Here is a 21752-nt window from a genome sequence, read left to right as displayed (position 1 = left end):
GATACAGTTATGTATGTAAAATAGTACTAGAACCCTCGAGAAGTGTTCTCGACTAGATGGCTGCTCTCAGGGAAGACATGAATAAGCAAATCGAGTGAAGATAAGTCCGCCTAGTTGACACGTTCGTCTACCATTCTTTAGTTCCTGGTTCGATCGGACGTGAAATTTTGATTTTAAAGGTTTTTTAAACAGCAATATTTCATTGTTTCCGGACTGTCACCTGAAGCGTTATACTGATCATCAAAACTTCATGCAAAAGATTATCGAACTACGCTGCATTTGGTATACCAATGCAGTGCCCTATGCACCACTGGGTGAGGAAAAGGTGATGATGTTGATGTTGATGGTAAAAAAACTTCGTTTAAAATAATTTAAGAAAAATATTTTTTTCCATATTGAATAAAGTTTTTCAGTCTTACAAGTTAACAGACGATCACCAAAAAAAGTCTCAAAAAAATGACCGTACACCTTCATAAATTTTAAGAATGCACCACGCCTTCCGACAGAAATGCATTTATCTCTTTTTTTCACACTGCAATTGCATCCAAAATATGTAAATCGGAAAAGGAGAGGTGCATCTAGAGAAATTTTGAAATGTTGTCGTAGAACTCGCGGTTAAAATGTTGAAATAAACGAAAATAAATCGATAATTATTAAAATAAAGAGCAGTAAAACGAAACAATGGAGTCTCGAAATGCAACGGATGTACTCCTATCTCTTTCCCGCGCATATGTCAACTGGCCATCCCACTCGTTCGCCCAGACACTACACGTCTCTTTCCCACACCTGAAAATCGCACATCTTTGTTTCTGTCGCACATTTCCGATGCAGAAGTTTCGCATCTCGCTCTAAGCCGCAGAACTCCTTGTAGCGCTGTCTCTTTCCCGCGCCGGCGACCCAGACGCTATTCCATCTCGCTTAGCAACGCGTTTTTAATATACTTTTGTCTCTTTCGAACGCTGAGTAAAGAAAGTCTGAGAGCGCGGCCGGGCGAAGAAAAAGCGTAGATTAGTTACACGTGCTAGTAAAAATGACGCGAGAGAACGAGGGTTTGAATCATGCACGTACGAAATGATATGCTCTTTTTACGAGTGTTTTTGTTTTCGTAACAGTTGTTTAACGTTTTTTTACTTATTCACGATTGCGTCAACGCACGCGGGGCTGTACGAAATAAATTTGTAAATTTGAGCCTAATTCGTTCGCCGTTCAAAATTCTAACAGGAATAATAATTCTATTCTACGTTTGAATGTTTGAAAATATCGTCAGTAAACCCTCTAAATGTCCAAATCTGAGAACACACGTTAAAAATGCAGTTTTTATTGATTTATTAACGCCCTAAGAGCTTTTACATATGCATAGGTTATAAACAATTAACAAATATAAAAATACAATTTAAATAGAAAAATCATATGAAAAAACAAATAAAAATAATAGAATCAAATTTTTTAAAAAAAGAAAAATTGGTTGTTCAAGTTTGATAAAGTTATACAAAAACATATATTTTTGGGTCATCAGTGTGTTTTTTCCCAAGGGCTGAATTCTCGGGAACAGAGAATCAATGTGCAAATTACAAAAATGCTTTCCCTCTCTGTTAAAATAAATTTAAATGTGTATAACTCCCTAGGGAGGAAATCCAGTCAGTCTGCAAGCATTTGGACATACTCAAACATTGTTGAATTAACTACCTGGTAAAAGAAGAAGTATAAAAATTGGAAAATTGTTTTCAGGCATTGCCTAGTAGGTGATTTGGTTCAGCCGAATGAATCTCACCCACGTGATAAAGGTCTCTGCTCTTTTACTTCACAAAAGTCAACAGATGGAAGAGTTGAGGAAATGTGGATGTTTAAACATGGGCAGAATGGTGAATGCACAATAAGTTTTTCTGGGTTATTATGCCGTGTGTCGTTCGTACTCTCTACCGACGTTTCGGATCGCGTTACAGCGTCCATCATCAGGGTTGATGTATGATGAACGACACACGGCATAATAACCCAGAAAAACTTATTGTGCATCTTAACGGCCGTGAAAATCTAAGAAGTAGAATTGTGAATGTTACACAGTGTGTAAAGTGGCCACTGAAACCAGCCAATTACAGGTCATAAGCCCTGTAAATGCCTAACTTCCGTATTCCCTTCTCAAAAATGTTTTCCCTCTCTGTTGAAATAAATTTAAATAGACTTAGATACATTAAAATATCTAAAATAAATATGACGCCTCATTGGCCTGTTAGGCACATTGAAAGATATAGATTTGACCAAATCAGAAACATCAAAAAGATTATTAAGAGATTATTATATGACTGTAGTTCATAAAATTTTCTTTTTAGTATTTAGTTATGTCAATTTCAAAGCATTTTGAAATAATAAATTCCTCTCAATCCTCTGGAGTTTAGTTTTTTATTTTTTTATTCTTAATTCAGATGAAAAATATAAATATACAATATTGCTTGCAAATATTTTTTTTATATAAATTTAATACATATATTTACAAAAAAGTTTCCCACTAAATAAAAGAAAAAACAATTCTAGTAAACATAACGGGGAGTGACGTCTTACAAGAATTTGTTTATTTTATTTTTAATAATTAATATTTTTAGTATAACTAATAAATTGGAAAATAAATAATGAACGGTGTATTCAATCAGTGCTACAAAAAAAATAATTGTAAATATAACTTTTCACTTTTTTCTTAAATATGTTGTATTCCTGACAGCACTTTTTTATATTTTTATTTATTTATTTATTCACACTCTTTATCAAAATACAATTCCATGTTCACTTTGCCCAGCTAACAAGGGTACATACCCCGTTCCAAGCTAGGCAATTACATTTTAATATATTATAATAGTTAACAAATTAATATAGAGCACAGACAAACAAAATATAAACTTATTCGGATACACATTTTGATTCATATACATACAGACATACACATATATACACACATATATATAAATATACACATATATACACATGTACATACACACACACGTACATACACCCATGCGCATACACATACATACATTCATAAAAACATAGACAATTTATTTATGCGAAACTTCATGGTTGTCAACTATAAATATATATTTTTTTAATTATTCCTTATTTTTTATATTTTATTTTTATTTCCTTTGTTCATTTAATTAAAGAAAAATATTCCTCTTAAGTATAATAATGATGTGCTGTAGTCATAGAATTAAGAATAGTCCAGAAACCGCATACGCACATCAAACAGAAAGCGACTCAACTACTTATAAATGAGTAGGTTTACGTTTTGACCCATTAGTTTCTTTGTAGACGTCGCTCAGTACGCAACTCGTAATTCGAATTTAACCATGCCGTGTTGTGTCCTTTAAAAGTGTATAAATACTGCTAGGATCTTAAAGGAACAGGACGCAATCACATTTCATGTGTAATTATCAAATGAATGTGTTTGTCACAAATGCATAACCTAAAAATTGAATTATTTTTCCATCTGTCAGATTGTCGAAGAAATAAATTGGAAACTTCGTAAGTGTTGCCAGGGTAATAATTTTTTTTACCCTACTTTGATCATATAATAAGAGAAATTTCTAACTGTCTATGCGCTCTGTAGCTGCAAGACGCCCTGTAATCTAGCTCCTATCTGTTATATTTTTTTATTGATCTTAATTGAAAACGAGGAACTAGAATCCCAACCGTCCATGCGCTCTGTAGCTGCAAGACGTACTGGGATATTTATTAATTGTACAGCGCCCTTGAAGTGATTTTCACAAAAATGGCGCTATATAAATTATCCAACTATAATAAATAATAAAAATTGAACCTGCGTTGTCAGGATAGTAAAAATGATTACCCTACTTTGCTCATATATTAAGAGAAATAATGACAATTGAACCTCGGATTCAACAACGCCGTGGTGGACATTTGACTGATATTATCTTTAAAAAATAAAATATTATTTAACATGATAAAAAAATATCCGTTTTATGTAAAATAAAATTCCTTTAAAAATAATTTGTTTTATATTTTAAGTTTAAGTTCATTAATTCAATTACTCTTATTAATGACCCTTTACTTATCTACTCTGTTGGGTCAATCAATATTTTCGTGTCAATAATAAAATTTTAGAAAAATTAACAAATTGTTTTTTTTTACCTTACATTTGTGTTATGGTTATATTCTTCGCGATCTGGCAATATTACTCGGTGACTACAAGTATGCGCGCGGCGAAAGTGTGTCTAAGTGAGGCAATTATTGGACACAGTCCGTTGTATTCAAATATGATTCTACGCTCCTTCTGGACTATTCTTAATTCTATGGCTGTAATTATTATTAGATATTATCTATTATTTTATTTTTTAATTAAATTGAAAAACATATTACAATGAAAGCATCCACCCCTTTCCCGAAACTGTTCATAAAGACTTGAGTCTTTCTTCAGTTTCACATATCAATATCAATTTTTTTTTTTTTAAAACTAATTAAGCGAAAATTTAATATTTCTTTACAATCAAACCGCGAAAATACCAAAACAAATAAACTTTAAAAACTTTCATTGTACCCCTCGCTGCAGTATTGTCAGTTTGTGATCAATCAAATACACATGGTCAGCACAATCACCTTTTTCTAATTTCCCAGTATGACAGTGGAGGAATACTGTGTTAGTTCCAAATTGAGACCGCGGCCGCACGCTCCAGATCCCGCATCGGAAAGGAAGAAGAACGTAGTAATACAAACAAATCAATCAAACGACACGAAACCCAAATACATATAGGAAACATTGGAATAATTTGCCCTATACAACATGCACTCAATCAACAGAAGAAAAACAATACGTATCTATAATAAATCACAGAGGAACATCAAATTATTAAGACACTACCGGCAAAATCCTAAGACAGATCCTAACATGATCCCTATCGAACTCAGGCGAAAACATATTATACATAATTTTATATAATATTCCAAGGACAACAGATATAAAGAACATTTAAGAAAAGGTAATATAAAAGTCTAGGCATCTACAGGGCTTATGACCTGTCAATGGCTGGTTTAAGTGGCCACTTTACACACTGTGTAACATTCACCATTCTGCCTATATTTGAACATCTTTCATCGGTTGATGTTTGTGAAGTTAAAGAGCTGAAACCTTTATTTATGCAGGTGAGATTCATCTAATTGAATTATTTCACCTACATACTAGGCAACGCCTGAAAATGTTATTTTTTCAATTTCTATACTTCTTCATGGACCAGGTAATTGGACCAGGTAAATATAGGCAGAATGGTGAATGTTACACAGTGTGTAAAGTGGCCAGGTTTTGCGATTTTGAAATTACTCACATGTTACGTCATAAGTTCTCTACGGTGAGTTCTGCCGATTGGTAAATTGGGTTCCGTTAAACTGGATATCTATCACCTTCATCATTAGTTGATTCACAAGAACGCGGGCCGTCGAGCAAATTAATCCGTTATATTTTATTTTTTCATTCATTTTCGAGAAACTTTGCCGTCCAATTATATACTCTAATTTTTCCGCGTGTAAGAAAACACTTTTTAAATCCAATTTCCTGTAGCACTGAACTTCCTTATTCATAATCAACTTCGATTAAAACAAAATAAAAATGTTTTCCGCCAACGTGAGGGTTGGCCAAGAATCTACACAGTGTGTAAAGTAGCCACTTAAACCAGCCATTGACAGGTCATAAGCCCTGTAGATGCCTAAACTTCTATATTACCTTTTCTTAAATGTTCTTCATCTCTGTTGTAATATGTTAATATAAACAGCTCCCCGGGGAGTTGAATCCAGTCCTTGTCTACAAAAATTTGGACAAACTCAAAATATTGTTGATATTCCAAGGAGTTTTTTTTTTTAAAACTCCTTAATTTTAGAATTAAGATATTACCAGTTCTTGTTCGCGTACTTACGTTTTGTGACGTAGAAACTCTATTATTTATGTTGTCTTTATGAATTTGAAGTAAAGAATTATTTATAACGATTCAATCTCTCAAACACTACATTTAAAAAAAAAATTGGCAGTGGGAAAAATAGGCGGGTTTTTACATATAACATTTATAACTATTTTTTGTATTTTTCGACCTGTAAAATATTTGTTGTAAGAACACCACCACATGCGATTATTCCTTACTATACGTATAGCATAATACTAATATAATAAAATATGGTGGAATTCATTAGTTAGGTATACCATGCTTAAGAAGCTTGTATAGTAAAATATTACAACAGAGATGAAGAACATTTAAGAGAAGGTAATATAGAAGTCCAGGCATCTACAGGGCTTATGACCTGTCAATGGCTGGTTTAAGTGGCCACTTTACACACTGTGTAACATTCACCATTCTGCCTATATTTGAACATCTATATTCCTTCAATTCTTTCATCTGTTGATGTTTGTGAAGTTAAAGAGCTGAAACCTTTATTTATGCGGGTGCGATTCATCTAATTGAATTATTTCACCTACATACTAGGCAACGCCTGAAAATATTATTTTTTCAATTTCTATACTTCTTCATGGACCAGGTAATTTATCAACAATATTTCGAGTTTGTCCAAATTTTTGTAGACAAGGACTGGATTCAACTCCCTGGGGAGCTGTTTATATTAAAATATTACAACAGAGATGAAGAACATTTAAGAAAAGGTAATATAGAAGTCCAGGCATCTACAGGGCTTATGACCTGTCAATGGCTGGTTTAACACTTGTTGAAGCTTGTATAGCTTTGAAACCGGTAAGTAGAAAAAAAAATAAGTGGTTAAAAACAAAGTTGCTTTATTTATTTTATTTTCAATAAACATATATTGTAGGACAGCAATACATTTTAACAAAAATTATCCTTCTAAGGATGGATTGCCTTAAGAAGAAAAAAACTGATTTTAAATAAGTTTTCTTGGTGGATTATTTATATGAAATATCTGAATATCCTTTGATTGATTGATCCTTATACGAACTCTCAATTTTTATCATGAACTAAAACACACAATTATCCCAATAAGGAAGTTTAGTGGTTTTAAAAAATATTTTTTATTCATTTTGATGAAAATAAAACTTTGTTATTAGTGTTACACAATTTTTATTATTTTACAAGAACACTACTTTAGTTTCGGGAGAGCACTCCTTTCATCGACGGGTGAAATAAAACTAATATAGTAAACACAGAATATTGTTCACAATGTCATAGAATTTAAACAAAAAATCAACAAATTAATCAGTGAAACTTAGAATAGGGAGGTTTTTTTCACTCATCTGACTTATATGACATTGTGAACAATATTTTGTGTTTACTATATTAGTTTTATAACACCCGTCGATGGGAGGAGTGCTCTCCCGAAACTGTAGTAGTGTTCTTGTAAAATAATAAAAATTGTGTAACACTAATAACAAAGTTTTATTTTTATAATAATTTACGATGAAGTGTTACGAAGTGAATGCCGGTTTAATTAACAATATTTTTTATTGTCCATGGACTATGAAACTAAGCAAAATAAAACAAATTAAAAAATATATCGTTTTATCACCGCTATGGATTTTCAAGGTTTTGCGATTTCGAAATTACTCACATGTTACGTCATAAGTTCTCTACGGTGAGTTCTGCCGATTGGTAAATTGGGTTCCCTTAAACTGGATATCTATCACCTTCATCATTAGTTGATTCACAAGAACGCGGGACGTCGAGCAAATTAATCCATTATTTTATATTTTTTCATCCATTTTCGAGAAACTTTGCCGTCCAATTAAATACACTTTTTAAATCTAATTTCCTGTAGCACTGAACTTCCTCATTCGTAATCAACTTCGATTGAAACAAAATATAAATATGTTAAAAAACATTTTTTCATACCGCCAACATGAGGGTTGGCCAAGAATCTGTAATTTAAAATAATAACAGTCAGCTATCGCTGACTATTACAAGCTAGTTGATTCGGCCCACCGGACCTCAAATAATCAGCTCTGCGGGCCTTAACGAAAGGCCTTGGCTAATTAGGACCTCGGATGCGCTGCTTAAGTTATAAATCATCTAGTAAAGCACCATTTTTTTTTAAAAATATTTTTTTTATTTGTTTATTTTCCATACATTTATTTACATGGAATTTTAATTACAAAAATACACTTTAAAAAAATACATATTAAAATTTAGCAAACAAACAAACAAAGTGGAAAAAATGCCAACAAAGACTTCAGCGCCTGAGCGTGGGCCATTCCTTTTTTAATTATTAATAAGTTTATAGCATATGGTATGACATGACCATGAAAAGAAAAGAAAAACAAAATTAACATATGCTGATATTACGAAAACAGGCCTTTTTTGCAGTGTGCATTTTATTTATAATTTTAACTATTTTTTTAAAAAAGGGTGTCTTTTTTTTCCTTCCGTGCTAATCCAAGACCTCAAACCTACTTTAAACTGAACGTAAATATACAGAAAGCAGCCAGACATAGAAAAGAGAAACTGAGATAATAGCCATTTTGTGAAAAAAGTGAATTATAAAATTTACACAATAGTTTGAATGTTTTTGACTTCAACAAACAATAAACAATAAATACATAGGTTTTTTATATATTACAAACAAGAATTTTATTGTGTATTTGACCAGTTTAAAAGATTTTTAAAGTACCATACGATTTTTCTAGTTTTGTGGGTGTTTTCTGCAAATTGAGAAATACGACACCTTTTTCCGGAGGTGATTAATTCAGTTTTTTATATGAAAGCGGTCTGGCTGTTTTTAGCAGAACATGTAATCGACCTTACTGCACCCAATTACATCAATATCGCATTTTTCCGAAATTGTGGACTGGCTGGCTGCTTTCTGCATAACTACGTTCAACTGTACCAGTGATTTTTTGTTTTGTTATTCTTTGGTTAGAAGATTGAAGGATCTTGGACCAACATGTAAGGAGTGCCTCTGTGCGAACTTAGTTCTGCATCCTGGAACTGACAGTACACTATCGGATCTATTGCTAATACGATTTAAATTATTACTAAACAATTCCCTATTTACTGAAATAAATGTAAATTTCTAAAACCAAGGAGTCCACTCTCTACGTATAATTCTTTAATAGGAAATAGTCTATGTTTATTGTACAATATCTTAATTATATTTTTCTGTGCAATTTCTATTGAGCGACCATGAGGGATTAAATTACGAAAATGGCGCTATACAGGGTGTTCTTTAAACCCTGTTACATCAGAAACCACGATGATCAGTATGGGCAAGAAGACATATTACCATATTTAAAAAAATATTTAGAAATTTTTAAAAATTAAAATATTAAAAAAAACAAATGGTTGCTTCTTTCTGCAGGGGAAAAGTGAGGAAAGTGCGGCGCAGTATCAGATTCCCTTCTTCCACTCCTCGCTTCTCCTCTGCAGAAGTAAGCAACCATTTGCTTTTTTTGATATTAAAAAAAAAAATATTCGTTTTAAAAAATATTTTTATGTGTGAATATGTCTTCTTGCTCATACTGATCATCGTGGTTTCGGATGTGACAAGGTTTAATGAACACCCTGTATACTTAGCCATCAAAATAATTTTAATAAAATACTTGTAGGGCCTTATTTATAGATAAAGTATAAAATTATACCAAGGCAAAGTGGTAGAATAAGGATGGTATATTAAAAATTCTTAAACCTCGCATAAAGTTATACTCGGTATAAAGCTGTGCTAGCGACCATAGTTACTCATTCCACGCTTACACCTGGGTTCAACGCAACGTGGTAAAGCGCAGGAATAAACCCGCGAACCGTTATCTGTCAAATGTTTTTTTTGTAGAATGTATTGTAATTATCTCAAATTTAAAACAATTTATATAAAAAAAACAACATTTTTTTAAATTTCAATGTTATGATTTTTGACATTTCAATGAGTTTCATTGGAGTTATACGTAAGCGAGAAATTTAAACTCTTCTCTTCCTAATATACAGCGTTTAGACGGTGCTATACCGAAGAAGCTTTAAACGACAAATTTTATCAGATAAAAATGAGTTAATTTATTCATTTATTTAATTTATATAAGTAGAATAGAAAATATTCCAAACAAATTTATAAAGTACCTTAAATACAAAACCGGTATTTCTTATGTATCTACTCTCACTGCCTCCACCTTCCATGGAATCATTTCTCTACAATACCGCAGAGTGTGTGCGGACCAACTACTGCTTTACAAAATTGTGACAGGAATGGTTGACTGTACAGAGCTGCTTGGTTTAATAACAATACATGTGCCAGCCAGGATTTGTAGACGGTACCACCTGTTTCATGTACCAATAAGTAAAACATCGTATGTTAAAAATGCTTTTTTTCGTAGGACTTTTTCAATGTACAATACAAAATTTGAAAATATAGATTATACAAACATCACTGTCAGATTTAAAATTTACACTAAAAATGTATTATGTAACTTAGTAGACATTATAATAATAAATATGTACATCTCCCCCCCCCCCCTCCTTATCCTCTCTTCAAGCATTTTTGTCCTTATCCCGCCCAATTTACAGTAACTTAATGTTCTTAAATTAATATTTAAAAAATCTTTGATTATTGAGTACATGAAAATAACATTTTTATATGTATAAATTGTATGTGTTTATTTGATATGTAATATATATTTTCTTTACTAACTTTGTATACTATGTGGAAATCTGTTATTAGTTCTGAGTTTATACACTATATATGTTTGTTTACTAAAAATATGTATGTAGAACTGTTGATTTCCCTAATAAAATAAAATAAATAAAATAAAATAAAGGATAGAGGTAAAATTCTTATCCGCCAATTCAGTCGATCGTCCAACATAGCACGGCACCATGAAATAACATAGGGCAGATTTATCAATAATTATTTAATTAATTATTAAATGTATCAATAGGCAGGTAAACACACGGAACAGTACACTATGAGCCCGACTAATCTCCACTCGATTTCTTTGAGCAAAATTTTCACCCGCGAGTCGAAACTAAGTAGGGTCAAAGCACCAATGAATGACCGTTTGAGGTTCAGCTTGTAGTGAAATCTACATTAACGGTATAAATTTAATTATTTAAGCGTACAAAATAAAAGAAAACAATAAAAACACGTTATTTTTTCTAAGTACTTTTTCTTTTTTATTGAAATACGAGTGTTACAATTATAATTAATATTACTATTATAGCAGAATCACCAGTGAATGACCACTACTACCCCAGTAAAAATAATACTCAGATTTAGTTACATCATAACATTATAAAACACCCTAACACATCAGAATATGGACATATTCAAAGAATTGCATAAGAAATAGCATCATTTAAAACACTTACCACACCTTTCCTTATAAAAACACTATCAATCTCAGAACAATAACGGGAAGACGCACTATTACATTTTGACAACTCACAGTTCAAAATTGAGATTTGTTTCTTACCAAAAGATGTGTCCGCCTACTGCTTTTGTCATAGTTTCTAGTGTTAAAAGTTTTTTGACTGGACACATGTAGCAATTCTTTTATATTGCGTTTTATTAACCAATGGTCATTTACTGGGGGGGGGGGGGTTATTTACTGGTGCTTCTCCCTAAATAAAACCAAATAATAAATAATACATGTAAGTATCCATCCACCCTAATTTTACCGGACCGAGTGGATTGGCACGATACGTATGAAACGGGCCCGTACACGACAAACATAATCAATTATTTTTAGAATTAAAATATACAAGATATTTCACTTCCACCCAGCCGGGCATCGAACCCCGGTCCTAGAGAATCATAGGCAAACGCGCCAATCCCTACACAAAGAGGCGAATTTGTATCCACTGTATTTCCTTATTCAGGTCTTTTTTGAGAGCAGCCATCGAATCGAAAACGCTATTCCAGGGTTCTACTTCTATTTCACAGTCAGAACTGTATTCTTCATCCACCCAGACTCTTAGAAATAATAATAAAAATAGGCAGGTACTTTATCTGATTTTTCGAACGCACTGTAATAATTTTTGCATGGCAACAAGAATCATATCTTTATCTCCCGCCTTGCAAAACTTTCTCTCATATCTCTCTCTTTCAGACCCATTGTTTTAAATCTATCCGGGTCTCGCTCCAATTCTTAAAGCGCGGGAAGCAGTATGACGAGAAAAAAAGTGCCTGACATGTATGAAAAAACGTGGCACCATCTATAGAACGGTAATAATGCCTTTTTTAAATCATTAAAATATACTTCAAATATCTGGGTAATAAACTAGGTAATGTTATATTATACTGTTATTATTTATTATGAAATGTCATTTTTGTATTGATGTTAATAATAAACGTACGTTCGCTACTTGTCTCTTTCACGCACGTGAAAACATAGTTTATAACATATCACCGTTTCATAGAATACCTAAATATGTTTTAATGCGCAACATACGTGATTATTACTATCTCTCTTTGACGTGAGTGGAAAATGTATTTTCGCTCGTTCATGAGCGTTCGACGTACGGCGAATTTTCCTAAAATAGACGTATTTATTTGGCACGTGTATCGAGTGCGAGTCGCGCTTCCGAACATTGCCGAACGAAAATGCTCGCTCGCGAAGTATTGGAGGGAAATGAGGAAGCATTTCGCGTGGCTGTCAAAATGGCAAAAGACTATTTGAACGTTTTTTGTCATTTTCCGTTTCTGGCAAGACGTTTACAATATCGTTATAATGACGAATTTTAGGTAGTATGTTGTAAAATTATTCATGCATATTGGAACCTTTTTTTACACAGGAGATTTTTAATACACATTGGAACATTTTTTTACACGGGGGATTTTTCCCTTGTAAAATTGTGTCCACTACATGGTAGCCTGTATGAACACGGTTTCATGAAACGGACATTTTTCGTATATTTTATTTTTCGCTTTTACCATAGGTACCTAAAATTGTCTTTTTTAAATTTGTTTTGTCAGTATTCAGAGATTATGCTTTAAATAACAATGGCTTTATTTTATTTTCAATATTAATTTGTTTAAAATAAAGAATTTTCATACCTTTTTAAAAACGTCTGTTAAAGAACACTCCCCGATTACATTCCAAAAAACTGTCCGTTTCCCAAACACTCTCCGATTACATTACAAAAAATGTCCGTTTCCCAAACACTCCCCGATTACATTCCAAAATCTATATCTAACTTCAAACACAGTTTTTTTTATATCTATTAACACATTGAAATATTTTAAAAATAAATTAACACAAAAATAGTAGACTAAACGTTATCAAAAATTTATATATAATCACTTACCGACTTTTCTTTGTCCACCGGTTTCGAGACGTACCCGTCTCTTCGTCAGGATACCAACTAAACCAACATGCAAAACCCACTATACACCTTCACGGCATGCATTTAATAAACAACCCTAACATGCACTGATTAGGTTATGAAAATATTTTTGTTTTGCATGTTCTTTAAATATGCTTTTTGCTATACAACATACATTCATTTTTTTATTATGACTTTAAATATGTTTCTTACTATGTATTCTGTTTTTAGTTCGCATTTTACTGAGTTTCAAAATATTTTTATAGACATATTTATATATTTTCATGGTTTTTTTTTTACTATGTTTTCACTGCATTTATTACTTTGTTTTTATAATTTATTTTTTTTGCTACGTTTTTTTTACTACATTTTTTACTATGTTTTTACTACATTTTTACTATGTTTTTGCTACAATTTTACTATGTTTTTACTACATTTTTTACTACATTTTTTAACATGTTTTTACTTCATTTTTTACTTTGTTTTTCACTTTGTCCTGTATCTTTATAACTGTTTCTATAAATTGATTACTGTTTTTTTATATTTTTTGACTGTTTTAGAACGGGGTAAATAACCCTAGTTAGACAGTCAAAGCAACTTTACATAAATTATAATTTTGTGTATGTAATATAATGATAATAATAAAATAAATAAATGTTGGTTTAATTGGTGTCCCGGTGAAGAGACGAGTACATCATGCAACTGGTAGACATAGAAAAGTCGGTAAGTGGTTTTATTCAAGTATTTAATATCATTCAGTAATAAATTTGACTACAAAGTTGGTGCTTTAAATATTAATAATATTCAAATATTGAAATAGTAATTTTTATTTTATTTCATTGAATTCAAATAAACGACACTAATACCCGTATGCAGAGACAAAACTTAAGGTGAGGAAAGTACATTCTAATTTCAAATGCAGAGAATAACCCAAAAGTGAAGACAATAGAATGTACTTTCCTCACCTTAAGGTTTGTCTCTGCATACGGGTAAAGGTGTCTTTTACATATTCGATGAAAAATGCATTATTAAATATACATACATGTGAGTAAAATTAAGTTATAAGTAATATATTATCTGAGTAATATTATATAATAATCTGAAATGAAAATGTAGGGAAGTAATGACACTCACTGCTCAAGAGAAGTCGCTGCAGTACCAGTCATGACGTAAGAGTGGACAGAGCCGCGTAGAACGTTGCGATCAATAATCACTAGAAAGGCACTCAGATTCAGCGCTCCCTAGCTATTTGTAGCGTATTTTTTTATTTTAAACTATCTCTAAAATAAACATTTTTTCTTTTGGCACCATCAAGTTATTACAGAGAAGATTCCTGTAAAGTTTTTGGTGTTTTTTTCGAACGAATGAAATGTTCACAGTGCGTAATGTAACCACTTAATCCAATCAACGGCGGATCACAAGTCCTTTAAACGCCCTGATTTTTTTTCTTAAATGTTCCCAAGTATTTTAAAAGATATATTGATAAAAATATATTTGTATTTTGCATTCCTACATATTAAAATATAATACACTTACATTTCTAGTTGATGCAGTATCGTAAATGAGGTAATCCGATTTCTGAAAAAAAGGAAAAATATTTTTAATAAAAAACATACAGCAGGGTTTCATTGTAAAATGTTTTTTTTTTTTAATAAAACATAAATATTACATTTAAATTATTCATTGACAATTTTTGATGGAATTCCATTGTAATGATGTACGAGTAATAACTTATATTTACATATAAGTTTTTAATTTAAAAAATACTTGGTACACTTCCACTTATTCCACCAGTCTGAAGATGCCCATTAGAGGGCGAAAGCGCTAATTGGTCAAAATAAATAAGTAGAAGTATGCCAAGTATTTTAATAATTATTACTCTTCTTTTGACCAGTCGGTTTTTTGGCTGGCTGGATGATATTGTTTTTAGCAATAAGTCTTTTTACTTGAAGTTTTAAATAAATAAATAGTTTTTTTTAATGTTTTCAGGGTGGTTTCAAAAATACAAAAAAATGGTATATTACATTAACACCCAAAAAAATCCCACAAAGGCATGGCCTGTGTGTGGGTATAAATATTATTTTTAATGGAAATAAAGGCTACTGGAAGAATACAAAAGATATCAAAAAGTAAAAAAATGAGAACACATTTTTTTTGTTACTAAAAATGAAATAAATATAATAAAAGTAAATTCTATTCATTAAAAATGAAGCTTTTCAAATCTGCTTTTTTTATCCATAATTTAAAAAAAAAATTATTTGAAACAAATTTAAATACAATGTTTGATTATGTCCAAATACTTGCAGACTGGCTGGGTTTCCTCCCTAGGGAGTTGTTAATATTTAAATTTATTTTAACAGAGAGGGAAAACATTAATCCCTGTGTCAACCACAACTATAATACAAGATACTCTAATAGGGATCTGATACTAAGTGAAGGGGTCAACACTGTTCTGGCATCGAGACAACACTATAACGTAGGCAAAAAGGTCCATAACCTTTTGCCAGAATCGTGGAAAGACGGGAGTGTTGTCAAGTTACGGAAGGTGTTGACCTCGCTCTTTCATGACATTGGTCGTAGGGAGTCAGAAAAGTTGATGCATGCCACGGATTGGAGAACCTTACTGGATGTCAAAAATAAAATATAAAAAATAAAGAATAATTTAAAAAAATATATATTTATAGATGACAACCAAGAAGTTTCGCATAAATAAATTGTCTATGTTTTTATGAATGTATGTATGTGTATGCGCATGGGTGTATGTACGTGTGTGTGTATGTACATGTGTATATATGTGTATGTCTGTATGTATATGAATCAAAATGTGTATCCGAATAAGTTTATATTTTGTTTGTCTGTGCTCTATATTAATTTGTTAAGTATTATAATATATTAAAATGTAATTGCCTAGCTTGGAACGGGGTATGTACCCTTGTTAGCTGGGCAAAGTGAATATGGAATTGTATTTTGATAAAGAGTGTGAATAAATAAATTTAAAAAAAAAATGCCTAGACTTCCATATTCCCTTCTCAAAAATGTTTTCCCTCTCTGTTGAAATAAATTCAAATTTAAATAATTCATATCTATCCTATTGTCCTTATGAAATACATTGAACAGCCTTGGAGCTATGAAAAATGAGTGCCTTTGCCCAAGTCTGGATTTACAATAAGGGATTTCAAGTGAACCATTCATCTTTGACCAGATCTATTAAAAATTTTAGAAAATAAACGTTGGCCGATAAAATCATATAGCATTAGACATTGCTGGCATTAGATTTCTCGTAGCTGGTAACTGACTTAAATGAAGAGCATCTAATCTAACGTTATTAAATTTATAAAATCATAAATATGAGTTAGAACTTATGTCTCAAATAATGTGCAATAATCTAATGTAGATTTATATTCTCGTCACAGATTATCGTAAAGCATTATGTGGAAACCTGGGCAATCATAAATGCACTTGAAAATGCCGGATTGATTCTAGATACACGAGGTCGATTAAATATCCATATGAAAATGCTACCATGGATGCAAAAGTAAACGACGATCTAAAGGCGGAGAAAATCAAGATCTAAAAGGGTGTAAGACAGGGTGACACGATATCTTCATAACTTTTTACATTAGCCTAGAAGACGTTTTCAAGATGCTAAATTGGAATAACAAACGCATAAAAATTTATGGTAAGTATCTAAACCGCCTTCGTTTTGCAGACGATATAGTAATGATAAGTGAAGAGAATGAACTGGGAACTATGGTAAAAGAATTATACGAAACCTCTAGAAAGATCAGTATGGAAATGGATATAAAACCAAGATATTGAGTCCAATACCTAGCAACATATGTACTGGAAGTAAAACTATTGGTACTGTCGATGAGCACATTTACCTTGGGCACAAAATTAAATTGGGAAAATTTAATCAAACTGCGAAACTGCTTAGACGAATCGGGTTAAGTTGGGCTGCGTTTGGAAAGCTGAAACATGCTTTCAGAAATAAGGAAATCCCAAATAGTCTGAAGGCTAAAGTCTACAACTCTCGTGTTCTGCCCGTGGCAACATACAGTCTTGAAACCATGTCACTCACTGCTAGAAGTGTTCACAAAATTAAGTGCACTCAGCGGTCTATGGAAAGACAAACGTTGGGCGTCTCCTTCAGAGACCGAATAAGGAAAGAGGAGATAAGACGCCGTACAAAGTTGACCGATATCGCAGAGAGAGTGGGAAGACAAAAATGTCAGTGGGCGGGTCATGTGGCGAGACAAGAAGTCGATAGGTGGACCCCCAGAATAATAAACTGGAGACCCGACGAAAGTAAAAGGAAAGTAGGGAGACCGCAGAGGAGATGGACTGACGACGTCGTCGAACTCGTGGGCCATGGATGGAAACAGAGTGCCCAGAACAGAAAAACATAGAAAAAATTGGAAGAGGCCTATATCCAGCAGTGGAGAGAAATGGGCTGATAAGAAACATACGTACATTACAAAATATTTCAATGCATACATAAAACGAAAAATCTAATAATAAAATTTAAATATACAAAGATGGTCAAATAAAAATACCCAGCAATTATAGAGAAAGAATGCTATCCTCTGAACTTTTTTTCACTAATATGAATGATGTCGATATCCGAAGAGATACTGTTGAGTAAAGATCTTGCTCTTCCTACTGGCATTACCATCGGCAGCAGGAAGATAAAACAGCTTAAGCTGTCTATGTCTAAGGTTGTCAATAGGAACATAAAGACAAATACTCTCCGTTACACCTATGTTGATCGTAATACCACGGATCAACCGGAAAAAATACATAAGCAAGTATGCATTTCTTATTTTCTCCAAACTATTGTAGCCGAGCATTCCCAGTATGAAGTCAGACGGGTACAACCACGGATAGCATCCGCACTCCCTTGAGTAAAGATACCTCAGAAATTTCTTCTGAACCATCTCTAGCATAAGAGAGTACTTCAATTCGTGGGGTGCCCAGATCAGAGATCCACACTCAAGTCTGCTTCGCACCAATGAGTTGTAAAGAAGCCTTAGAACACGCGTATTTTTTCGGACCAATGTTTGAATATTTATTTATTGAAATTCTCTGTCCTCACAATTTATGTAAACCGAAAAACAAATATAACAATGCATACGTACATATCTAATTTGGACTAAATACAATAATTGATATCAAACTTTCAATTGTATCCATTTACTCTATGTACGAGTATATACCTACTCAATATAGCAATAGCAAAGCATTGCTGTTGGATAATGTTTGTCATGATATTTTCGTTGAATCTTGCATCAAAATATTTGATCTCTAGGTATTCTGTACACCTTTGCCACCAAAAAGCCGCACCGCCATTTAACATTCCAGGTAGGCAGTGTTGCTAGTAGAAAAAACGTCAAAAAAACATGACATGTTGACAGCGCTAGAAAATATGAGAATGCTAGGACCCCCCACCATAAAAAATACTCCCTTTTCTATTTCGAACGGGCCCTTCATAAAATAAAGGCGGGGACTCGCGTCATTGGACAATAGTGAGTCTAGCGCCGCCTATGTTTTTTTTTATAATCTATTTCCCTAGCCAACCCTATGATTGTTAATGGGCAATATAAATACTATTTTTTTCAAAGTAGGTACTCACTGAAACTCCAATAAAACATCATGCGAACGTAATAATAATAATAATAATAATTATGGATAACTTATATAGCGCAATTTTCGTAATATAATACCTCAAGGGCGCTTTACAATGTGATAATATACAGATATAAATTTAATTTTAACTTTTCAATTTAAGAAAAATGTACTTTGTCACCACATGCTAAGAATTTATTCAAATGATTTAAAGAACAAGTCTGTTTTAAGTTTCTTCCGAAACATCACTTCACTCTCACAGTTTCGGACCTCTGCTGGGAGACCATTCCATGCCGTAGGGCCTGCGACCGCAAATGCGCGTTCGCCAAATTTAGTGCGCTGTTTGCGTAGAGGTATAATAACTTTTCCCTTCGACGTTGATGTAGCTGATCTAAGCGTAAGACGTCGGTCAGCTAGTCATCTGGAATACAGAGTTCCCTTAGATATTCTGGAGCAGAGTTGTGCAGTGACTTAATTATGATTAATTATGACGTAATTATGCAGAAAGCAGCCAGCCACAGATAAGTCAAACTGAAATAATAGCAATTTTTTGAAAAGAGTGAATAATCGAATCTAAATAACAGTTGGAATAGTTTTTTGCTTTGACGAATGATCAATAATGCATGTATTAATTGTTTTATTACACGAAAAATAATTTGATCATTTTTAAAATTTGGCTTACCCCACAACCATAAGATGTGCATTTTGCGGAAAACAGCCAGCCCTAGCAAAACTCTGGTGTTTTACATCTTTATGTAAATATTGAACGTATTGCTTTAACTAAATTTTTTGCAACAGAAGGAAAACATTTTTGAGTTAGGAACGTGGAAGTCTAGGCATTTACAGGGCTTACGACCTGTTGTTGGCTGGTGTAAGTGGCCACTTTACACACTAACATTCACCATTCTGCCTATGTTTAAATATCCACGTTGTCACAACTCTTCCATCTGTTGACTTTTGTGAAGTTTTCCCACTGTTGCATCAAATTTACATCTGAATAACTTCCCTGGGAGAAAATCAAGCCTACGAGTATCTGCAAACATTTGGACATACTCAAAACATTGTAGAATATAAATTTTTTTCTTGTAAAGAATCAATTAATAGGTTTATTTTAATAATTTTAAAAATATTTTTAAGACGTTTTAAAGGAAATATTATGATTTTTCTAAATCTAAAAAAATCTAAAAAAAATATGCATTTTGCAGAAAACAGCCAGATGTAATGTTGAACCTCATACAAACTGTGAATGTATGAGGTGACATTTATTTTCAATACATTTTGACATCGTGAAATTTTCAGAAGATTATTACAGTTTTTTGTATGCAAGCGGCTGTTTTAAGCAGAAAATAGAATTGATCTTCCTGAACTAGATAATACCAATACCTATTTTTTAAAAATTGTGGACCGGCTGCTTTCATCAAAACTACGTTTATTTATTTTATTTTTATTTTATTTTATAAACATAAACAGCAAATCTGCCTTTTACAAACATTTATAATATTAACATATTTGGCTTAGTATTTTTTTTTTTTAAAACATAAATTACCCTATTCCTAAGATTTATAAAAAAAAATCATACCAAAAATTATAGAAGATTTATATTTAAAAAAATAACCTAATAATCATACAGCATATTCAGTAGAAAGTTTAAATAGTAAAACATTCTACAGTAAAACAACAAGAAAATCATAAGTACTGTTTCACTCAGCTAGGCAGAATGAACAAAAAACTGTATGTATATATATATATTATGAAATGCATGAATAAATAAATATAATTACCATTCACCATCTTTGAAAAAGTTCAAAAGGTTTGTTCTATAGGAACAATACCCTACACTAAATATATCAGATACGTGGAAATAACTATTGCCGAGTACATGAAGTCTATTTAATACGGCATTACAAGTACACACTGTCCGTGAATTGTTGCTACAAAACGGTGGCACCTGTCCAGTCACTCTTCCAGGCACCCTGAAGTTGAATAGTCCTTTAGGAAAAATACCGAAGATTGCCGAAGATTACCGGAAATCCCAGACTGTCAACTGTCAAACGTTATTTCAACATTGCGACATTTGCCAGCGCTTCGGGCCGATCACTGTCCCCATTTTCAACACTTCCATTTCGTCAAGTAAGTCCTTAAATGGTAATTGGAGAGGACACATAATATTTAGCCTGCTTTCCAGGCATACATTTCGCGGTTTGGTCCCAAATGGTTCTCCTGCTGTCTTGGGAGGTCCATGGTAAGACAAATGCATTCAAAGTGCAGTGTTTTTATAAATTTAGTCGTGTGCAACAGCTGGTATCTCTTATAAAGTGTATTTCGAAAGCCAACACTATTATAAAATGGCGGTTTAATAGCGGTAACAAGTAACATGGCTAAATGACTAATGAAACCGTTTATTTTTTCGGTCAAAATGGGATACTTGCTAATTTTTATTTATTTATTTAACTTTTTGTATATAATAAACATATTACAACAGAGAAGTCTAGGCATTTACAGAGCTTATGATCTGTCAATGGCTGGTTTAAGTGGCCACTTTACACACTGTGTAACATTCACCATTCTGCCCATGTTTAAACATCTATATTCCTTCAATTCTTCCATTTGTTGATGTTTGTGAAGTTAAAGAGCTGAAACCTTTATTTATGCGGGTGCGATTCATCTAATTGAATTATTTCACCTACATACTAGGCAACGCCTGAAAATATTATTTTTTCAATTTCTATACTTCTTCGTGGACCAGGTAATTTATCAACAATATTTTGAAATTATAGACCAGGTGGATTAGGGTGGTTGGTTAGGCGCTGAATCTTTACTCCGCGTTCAATGATTAGTTAAAGTTAATGTATTACTCTTTCGTATTTTAAATAG

General features: G+C 32.5%; 1 protein-coding gene across 1 annotated transcript in view; it reads right to left on the bottom strand.

Moving 5' to 3' along the window:
• Positions 1-21752, bottom strand: part of LOC148277538 (uncharacterized) — a gene marked incomplete at its 5' end in the record, with an annotated part of 122801 nt that overhangs the window by 84772 nt on the left and 16277 nt on the right. The window contains one exon of the mRNA XM_088232752.1: positions 14790-14831. Within this exon, the coding sequence (XP_088088878.1) occupies positions 14790-14831 (42 nt within the window). The remainder of the gene's footprint in view (positions 1-14789; positions 14832-21752) is intronic.

This window comes from Micrasema longulum, unplaced genomic scaffold (genome assembly GCF_059751315.1).
Source record: "Micrasema longulum isolate JH-2025_06_02 unplaced genomic scaffold, ASM5975131v1 h1tg001016l, whole genome shotgun sequence".
In the NCBI taxonomy this organism is placed as follows: Eukaryota; Metazoa; Arthropoda; class Insecta; order Trichoptera; family Brachycentridae; genus Micrasema; species Micrasema longulum.
This window is presented reverse-complemented; position numbering and strand designations above follow the sequence as displayed.